The sequence below is a fragment of the Schistocerca gregaria genome, chromosome 7 (genome assembly GCF_023897955.1).
Source record: "Schistocerca gregaria isolate iqSchGreg1 chromosome 7, iqSchGreg1.2, whole genome shotgun sequence".
Lineage (NCBI taxonomy): Eukaryota > Metazoa > Arthropoda > Insecta > Orthoptera > Acrididae > Schistocerca > Schistocerca gregaria.
The window spans coordinates 88501156-88511102 of NC_064926.1; the positions used below are offsets into that span (position 1 = coordinate 88501156).

The 9947-nt window shown below is 40.3% G+C and overlaps 1 protein-coding gene across 1 annotated transcript in view; it reads left to right on the plus strand.

Moving 5' to 3' along the window:
* LOC126281585 (protein slit-like) overlaps positions 1 to 4942 on the plus strand; it is a 78326-nt gene extending 73384 nt beyond the window's left edge. Inside the window, exon 3 of the mRNA XM_049980668.1 lies at positions 3024 to 4942. Within this exon, the coding sequence (XP_049836625.1) occupies positions 3024 to 3929 (906 nt within the window). The 3' untranslated portion in view covers positions 3930 to 4942. The remainder of the gene's footprint in view (positions 1 to 3023) is intronic.
* Positions 4943 to 9947: the final 5005 nt, after the last annotated feature.

Below are 9947 nucleotides of genomic sequence, written 5' to 3' on the forward strand. Positions count from 1 at the left end.
CCGTATTTCTAAGTCCCTCTTCCCGTATTGGAGCGCGAGTGTCCTCTGAAATACGTAATTGTTGTATTACCTGTGTCAGCTGAACTTGTACTTCCCGGATTTCTCTTTGGTGTTGCGTACTAATTTGATTCAGACTTTGTTTGAATTTCCTAATTTGTTCGCACTCTTCTGTGTCATTAAAGACTACCGGTTTTGTGTCATTCAGATTATCATCTACCTTCGTAGATAAATTAGTGAACTGATCCGAAAGTTCGGCTACTTTCTCCGATAGTGAACACATTTCCTCAGTGTGTTTTTCTGAACCAAGTTTCAGAGTGTCCATTTGTGTAGAAATCGAATCTACTGTGTCCTTTAAGTTTTCCTGAGTTCTTGCAAGTTGCGTAACCGAATCGGTGGATGCAACTCAGTCCATTTTAGCTTGCAAGGTGTCGTGATTTTCACGAACAATAGTTTGCAATTCTTTTACGGCTGCTTCGTGATTCTGTAATGCATTTTCATGCCGCGAAAAAATGGGTTGGAAATGCTCACAAATTTGTGTTTTTACGTCATTACAGATTTTTTGACATTTCGATTCAATGTTATGTAACTCAGTGGTTAAATCTTCACGTGTTTGTTCAAGTGTGGTGTCTAACTTCCGAAGATTTTGTTCCATTGTGTCTAACTTTTGAAGATTCTGTCCCATTTGTTTCTGATTTTGTTCAAGCTTTGTGTCTAACTTTTGAAGATTATGTTCCATTGTGTCAAACTTTTGAAGATTTTGTTCCATTGAGTCTAACTTTTGAAGATTTTGTTCCATTGTGTCTAACTTTTGAAGCTTTTGTCCCATTTGTTGCATTAATTGTAATAACAATGCACTGGTGTCTGAAACATGTTCCTTAGTCCTATTCGGCAATGCATTTGCACCGGCAATATTCGCAGTTTGAAAAACAGAAAATGTGTCTTGACTTATTTGAGAAAACGGTGAGGACGCAAAACCTGAATCTACAGTATTTGCAATATTGTGTCCTGTCATTTCGGAATCCTGAGGCGAGCTGTTGCCAACCGATCGATCGATAATGCTTCCCAGTTCACTAATTGTTTCACTGCCTACACCATTATTTGCAACCCGCTCCATTTCCCTATGCACAATTACCAAATTACTACTTTGAACATTAGTTAATTCATTACATGGTGGCGCTAACATACTGCTTTCGTCTTCATTGTCATTTCTCAGTTTACTTTGGAGCCTAGTATTACGTTTTTCACACGCCATTATTGTCACAATATTTCACACGACAACACAGAAAAAAACACAATTTGAAGAGCAAAAATAAGAGAATACATTAACATAGAAAATAATATCTACTTAATTGCAAGCGCAGCTGCGAAATACTTCGTGCAAAACTACATGCATGCCACTACTATATTACTGTACAACAATGAAAGACTGCAACTACAAAGGAAATTCTCTGTATGATAAGGCGCTAACAATAAACAAAGGCTACACTAACTACACAAACTACAAGAAAAAATCAGAAGATTCCAGTGAGGTATCCTTGGCTAAGGGTCGACATATGAAACGTCCCCTTGGAACAATTATTCACGACTGTGCTTAAACTGAAACACAATATTTTTTAGCGCAACGCAATCTGACTTTCAAAAATCCCTACGAAAGAATGGCCCTGACTAAATTAACCTATACGTTTCCCAAATCACTTACCTCACAAAAATCTTGGTTACTCGAACTACTGCAATACAGCGAGCGCCACTACTGCCAGGTAAATAAAAGATTCAAACTACAGAAGGCACTAAGTACTGATAGGCATAGTTAGCAAATGAAAGATTTTGATAGAGAACAAACAATGTATGTACCTTAATATTCATAACATATATAGCAGTTCATGACACCAATTCTTACAAATTTCAAAACTCCGCCATCTCTCTCCCCACGTCCACTACCGCTGGCGGCTCACCTCCAACTGCGCAACGCTACGCGCTGTTAGCATCCAGCTGCCGCTGCCCAGCACTACAATGGCAGACAACAATGGAAACTAAACACAGACTGCGCACAGCACAGCCAGTGATTTTTCATACCAAGCGCTAAGCGGCGTTACCAATAAGAAAACCTAAACAGCCTACTTACAATGTTTAGAAAAAACACATATTTTATAGTTAATTACCTCAATTTTTACCATAGTTTTTAATAGATTTGGAAAATTCTAGAGTTTCATACACGTTTAAGTATGCTTTGTATTCTGTGCAAAATTCCTTGAAGAATCTCTCTTACTTGTGAAGAAAAGTGTACCTACAGCAACACATGCTGCCATTAGTAAGTGAAAAAAATGATAAAATTTCACATGTAAAAAAAAAATCTTTTCTTTATGTTTTAGAACTTCCACTTCTATGAACGTGAATTCTGAATCCTTCCTGGACATGCTGACACAATTTTATGAATTTATTTGTAAAAGTATAGACAGTATAGACAGTGGAAATTAAAATGTCCTATGGTGCCTCTCCTGTTCCAAGTCAGCCCGTTTGACGTCCTACCACCCCTTAAATTTGTATGAACCGTCATCCACACATAACTCTGTTTACTAAATTTTGTGGTGTGAATACTATTTGCACTAGGAAGCACCAAACATTTTTTGGTACTGGACATGTTGTTATTGTCTCCAACTCCAAAGACTTGTTTATATGCCGGGCGGGGTGGCCGAGCGGTTCTAGGCGCTTCAGTCTGGAACCGCGCGACCGCTACAGTCGCAGGTTCGAATCCTGCCTCGGCATGGATGTGTGTGATGTCCTTAGGTTAGTTAGGTTTAAGTAGTTCTAAGTTCTAGGGGACTGATGACCTCAGAATTCCCATAGTGCTCAGAGCCATTTTTTGAACTTGTTTAGCTCAGCTCTCCTCATCAGTCTATCCTGTGCAGTTCTCTTCATCTCTGAATAATTGCTGAGACCTTCATCCATTTGAACCTCCTTATAAATACTAGACGACAGTAAATATGAGCTAAGTAACTAACACTTGTTTCATATTTTTATTTCAGATCGCTGAGGACGCCTTTCAGGAATTGTCGCTCTTGGTGCGCCTTGACCTGTCAAATAATGAGATCGTGGACATATCTGAGGACACATTCGTTTTCAACAAGAATTTAAGGTTTCTTGTGTTGGATGGGAACCCACTCCATGTACCTTCCTCGGATCCGTTGTTTCTTTCGACGTCTTTAGGAAGCCTTTCTATTCGAGGGTGCGGCATAGAATCCATGAACAGCCAGACCTTCGCTGGTGTTCCAGAACTGTACGAGATACTTATGATGGACAACCCATTGACTGAATTTCCAAGTGAGGCCATAAGTTCCCTGGAGAGGTTGTGCTCCATTGACGTAGATCCAAGAGACACCACGAATGACAAATTTTTCAAGGGTTTTGGCTTAAAAGAAATACTCATTATCAGTGGTGTGACATTAGTCATGGCTGCTGTACTTATAGGAGTCTATAAAATCTGTAAAACTCTTGTGTGCTCCTGCAGGAGAAAGCAAGAAGTAGTACTAAGAGAAAGCCTTAATCCTAGCAACCACACAAGTAGTAGTGGATGGACAGAGGCACCAGTACCACTGTATGAAGAGATAGGTGATCGCCAGATGGGCGACAGACGTAGTGGTTATCAGATCGTCAGCCAGAGGGAGTTACATATACCAGGGCATGGATATCCTGGGTATGTCTACAATGGCATAGATTTCCCTAGGTCGTCACCGCGTGAACGCTACTCATACGTTGACAATGTCGGTCTGTACTCACCAACCACCAAATATCATCGGTCGACTGAGAGGTTGCCTCTACCTCCACCGTACGACAATATTGGTACGTCCACGCTGCCTTCACGTCATGAGAGTGTTGCAACCTCTACAAGTGACCTACACACTTTGGTAGCATCTGATGATGTAAATTTATGAACAGTTAACATTTAGAATATAAGTAAGTATGCTTTGGGAGGATGAATCCTGAAGACACTCTCAGGGAACACACATGAACAACCAAGGGAATCCCCTAGCTTTTAGCCACCCGAGCACAATATTTTAAGACCAGTATACGTATCTAAAATATTTAAAAAGAGATTTAAAGGTAAAAACTGAAGTGGAGTCTTCTCTGAATTTGTCAAATCTAAAATAATTCTGGGTTACTTTAGGGACCAATGTAGAATTCTGTTCAAATTTCGCTGCAAAACTCTGTAAAGTAGTCCTGCAAGCGAATACCATCGGGTCTCGTTGCTCGCTGTCGATTATTAGAAAAATTCCCAATGATGGACGAGCAACTGTATTGTATGTTGGCGTCCGTGGCGTGAGTATTGGAATATAGGCATTCCGTAGTGACGTATATGCATTCCAGCGAATGTAACACAGTAATGATCCAGTTATACAACACAAATTGCTCCTTCTTCAACAGCAGGTGGAGTCGGCATCATTTTGCTGGGCAACAGGGGATGAGCAAACAGCCAAGGGGGTCTGCAAGAAACACAGTGTGGCACAAGGTGCCTTTTCCCCTGCAGCCTGTCTTTTCATTGTTGAACTGGAGACACACGCAATTTTAGAACGAAGAGTAGCTGTCCTTGGGGAACAATGGCCTTCAGTAGCTGAAGCGGACGTTCCAACCACGTCATACCATATACCGGTCGTTGAAATGGGATAAATCACCTTGACCTACCTTTCAACCGAGATCTACCCCCTAACACACGCGTTGATTACTCCAGAGACATGATACGCCCTCCCCCCTCCCCCAATTAACATAATGTTTTTAAGCGGCATCGTAACAAAACGGAAATGGTCGACATAATTTTAATAATAGAACTGATGATGTATATAAGTACTGATCTAAGCTCATTTTGTGTAAAATTGTTGCTATTTGATTATGTTCATCAAAACTGATGCAATCCAATGTGTAACATTATAATTATAGTGAATTTAATTTATGGCGCCAAAATCATTCACATTCTATGAGAACACAAGGCCATAAAATTTTGAAATTATTATTTGATTATATTTAATTTTGTTACCCACAGGGACACAGCACAAGAACCGATCGATAATGTGATGTCATGAACCTACAAGTGTATTAATTTACAATAAAAATAACTATTTAAACATAAATAACTCACATAAATATGTAAATAGAAACAATAAGCTCATGCCAACTAATACTGAGTTCCTTGCAGCTCTCAGCCAAACAGACCGCCTCACTTAAAATTTAGAAATATTTATCACAAGTAAAATTGCAACGTGATGACATTTTATTCTATTCTGTACTCAGTAGTACTTCATTTCTCTCTCTCTCTCTCTCGTTGTGTGTGTGTTTGTTTGTTTATGCGTACAAGTGTGTTACTACAAATGTTACCAGAAAGTGTAAGCCTAAGGTTACTAGGACGTAACGTAACTGAGTAATGTATGAGAACATTAACTGAAAATTTCATTTTACACGACCTTGAAGCGTTTTGAAACAACTGTGTCTTAGAGGCGCAACTTGGGCAGGATAAATGTGTCTGCCACATGTTGCCCCGTATAACTCGAAGAACTGCGTCGTCATCGCCTCATCTGGATTGCTGAAAATTTCTTCCAGAACATAAATGAAATTAGTGCAAGCATGCATAGGGTAACCTCTAATCAAATTGATAAAGAAATGAATGGAGCACGTTTCGTATGATCCAAACCCTCCGCCACACACCGTCAGGTGGCTTGCGGAGTATGGATGTAGATGTAGATGTAGAAATATTAAGTAGTCAAAGATTCAGGTAAGTGACACGAAGTAGAATTTATGAAGAAAGGAAAGGTGTGAGTTATTGAATTCTTGTAGCCTGACTGTGTGCAAAGTCTAGTACAGCACGTGAATACTCAAATATATGTAGAGAGTCAACCATTATGATTAAGGACGAACATCGAATCAAAATTAGAACATCAGACATGCCTTCCGAACACCATGGAACAAAAATACGTAAAAATAATTTAACCAGTTGTTAAGAATTAACCTTGCAAGTGACAGAATCTGTTCGTAAGTCACTTGAATTTACAAATGATTGTCACAGAGATGGATGTCCATCACGTAATGAATAGCAAGTCCATGTAGAAAAGACAACGGGGCAAGCAGTCACGATTTTAACTTCGCAACTGTCGCGGTTTCCAGGCTATTGAAAACGACCCAAACAGTCGTAACCTGCTGCGATCTAACCTTTTTCATGAAAGATGCCAGCCGGATATGCCACTATCAAATACACAAGAAACGAGTGTGAAAATTTTGGCATTAATAATAAACATGTAACAATCTCTTCTACTAGTATATATTCATCTACACACGTGCAAGATCAGTGATTGTCAATTCGAAACCACAAAAAAAAATTTGTTTTACAGTCAAACTAATACAGCATATTACTGTCCTACATGACTGTAGTATAAATTAGGTAACAGCCATTAATAAGATAATAAGGGGTAAACACATTTTCTTTGATACGGAATCAGCTCTTTTCATAGCTATTACTTCTGATTTATTTTTAATTTCAAATTGTAAGCAATTAACACAGAATTTGTGTGTATGAGAGCATTATTTCCGTAACAGTCTTTCACTAAATCCTCCAAATTTGTCGCGTTTCAGCTCAGGGCTGGATTCCAGTGTTTTGTGACTACAGTGACTGAGGATACTGTTGTTCAGAGATGATGAATTTGAAGATTATGTCTGTCCATTTCAGGTAATGTTGCGACTGTTGCCCTCTTGGCTTAATCATCGAAATTTTGATGCTGCAGTCATCCAGTTTCAAGATGTACACAGCGTGAACTCGCATCAAATAGTCAATTACAAAGCATAATGTGCATACACTGTTCCACTCAGTAGATATTGCAAAACTGTGTTAGTTTATATCTATTGCATTCACTGGGAAGTGGGTACGTGGTAGAACAACTGGGGCAACAGTGAAATGTGGCAACGAGTCCGCCAACTTCACCCACGCATGTAACCGCCGGTATGGGGAGTGAACCGCTCCAAAATGTGCAGCCGTGGTCTAGTGATAGGGTCTTTGATTAGTAATCAAAACTTCTCGGTCCCGAATTTGAGCCCCACTCCCACTTAAATTTTGAATTCAAATCAACAGCAATGGCACCCGAAGACTTTCAGACAAGGAGTCAGCCACATTCTGTCAACGGCTTTGTCAAAGACGACGGAGGAGTGAACAGAGGTTCAGGTCACTCTTGCCTTGGGGTGGAAACCTCCCCTATTAGGTGGAATGATCAGCAATGATCAACGGCAGGAGGATGCAGAAGGCTTTGGAAACCACTGCGTTAATGACACACAATGTGTATCCACAGGACATGTGGCCTGCGACTGAGAAAGTATCATGATGATCTCTCCACTGGCGAAAGATTCCGGACTAGTCCGCCATTCGGATCTCCGTGAGGGGACTGCTAAGGGGGAGGAGACCATGAGATGAGGACTGAATAACCACCGAAAGGATAACGTTCAACGAGTCGGGGCATGGAATGTCAGAAGTTTAAACGTAATAGGAAAGATAGAAAATCTGAAAAGTGAACTACTAAGACTTAATCTGCATATGGTGGACGTCAGTGCTGTGAAATGGAAAGAAGACAAGGATTTCTGATCAGGTGAGTAAAGGATAATATCAACAGCAGCAGAAAATGTTGCCGGCCGGTGTGGCCGAGCGGTTCTAGGCGCTTCAGTCTGGAACCGCGCGATCGCTAATGTTGCAGGTTCGAATCCTGCCTCTGTCATGGATGTGTGTGATATCTTTAGGTTAGTTAGGTTTAGGTAGTTCCAAGTTCTAAGGGGCTGATGACCTCAGATGTTAAGTCCCATAGTGCTCAGAGCCATTCGAACAATTTGAAACCAGAAAATGGTATAACGGAAGCAGGGTTCGTTAAGAATAGGAACGTAGGACAGAAAGTGAGGTACTGTGAACGCTTCAGTTATAGGGTTATTCTCCTTAGAATCGACAGCAAACCCCGATAGTTCAGGTATACATCCCAATGTCTCAAGCAGAAGATGAAGAGGTAGAGAAATTATATGAGAATATCGAACGGGTAATTTATTAAGTAAAGGGAGAAGAAAATCTAACAGTAACGGGGGATTGGAATGCGATTGTAGGGGGAGGAGTAGAAGAAAAGGTTATGGGAGACTATGGGCTTGGTAATAGGATGAGAGAGGAGAACGAGTAATTGAGTTCTGTAAGAAATTTTAGCTGGTAATAGCGAATACTCTGTTCAAGAATCACGAGAGGAGGAGTTGTGCTTGGGAAAGGCCTGCAGTTACGGGAACATTTCAATTAGATACATCGTGGTCGGGCAGAGATTCCGAAAACAGATACTGGATTGCAAGACGTACACGGGAGCACATATAGACTCATGTCACAATTTAGTAGTGATGAAGAGTGGCCTGAAGTTTAAGAGAGTAATCAAGGAGAATCAGCGCGCAAAGTACTGGAATATGGAAGCGCTAAGGAATCAAGCGATAAGCTTGAAGTACCTTGAGGCTGTAGATACTGCATTAAGGAACAGCTCAGTATGCAGTTAAGATGTTGAGGAACGGACCTCTAAAAAGGCCAGTTACAGAAGTTCGGAAGAAAAACATGGTTACAAAGTAGGTAGCTGCAAAGAAATCATGAGTAAGAGAAGAAATACTTCAGCTGATCGATGAAAGAAGGAAGTACAAAACTGTTCAGGGACACGCAAGAATACAGAAATTCAAGTCACTAGGAATGAAATAAAGAGTAATTGCAAGAAGCTGAGGCGAAAGATGCTACATGAACAAATGTGAAAAAATTTAAAAAGAAATAATTTTCGTAAATTACTGACTCAGAATACAGAGAAGTCAAAACAACCTTCGCTGAAATTAAAAGCAATGTTGATAACGCTAAGAGTGCGATGGGGATTCCGCTGTTAAAAGCAATGGAGAGACCGGATACGTGGAAAGAGTACGCTGAAGGCCTCTGTGAGGGAAAGACTTGACGGATGACATAATGTAAGAACAAACAGGAGTCGATGTAGAAGATATAGGGGATCCAGTATTAGAATCAGAATATGAAGGGCTTTGGAAGACGTAAAATTGAATAAGACAGTAGGGCAGGTAACGTTTCATCAGAATTTCTAAAATCATTGGGGGAAGTGGCAACAAACTATTCACGATGGTACCTGCAATATATGACATTGGTGATATATCATCTGTGTTTCGGAAAAGCATCATCCATACAATCCCGAAGATTGCAAGAGCCGGCTAATGCGAGACTTCTCGCACAATCAGCTTAACAACTTATGCATCCAAGTTTCTGACAAGAATAATACACATAAGAATGGAATAGAAAACAGAGGATGTGGTACGTGATGATCAGTTAGCTTTAGGAAATGTAAAGGCACCAGAGAGGCAATTCTGACGTTGCGGCTGATAATGGAAGCAAGACTAAATAAGAATAACGACTCCTTCATAGGATTTGTCAACCTGGAAAAAGAGTTCGACAATTTAAAATGGTGCAAGATGATCGAAGTTTTGAGAAAAATAGGGGTAAGCTACAAGGAAAGACGGGTAATACATATAATGCACAAGGGGCAAGAGGGAACAGTAAGATAGGAAGATCAAGAACGAAGATCTCGCCCACTTGGATATATCATCGTCCAGGACTGACTTACAGGGAACGTCGTTTAATAAACTCATAGAAGTGAATAGACAGTTGTTGTTAATTATAGTATTCATTCAACAAGTTACAAAGATAAAGAAACGTTTGCAACTTATATGTGTGTGTTACTAATTTGTTGGAATGTTGTAGAACCTTCGTCCTCCTATCCTGTTACCTGAGCCTGAGGCAGCGCTATGTAATAGTGGCAGAGAGAAATTTTCTTAGCGGTATACTGCAGCAGATGACGTTTCACGAACCCACAACCTCGGCCTACAGTAACTACAGTGGCAACTTAGCCTCCACAGCAGTACCG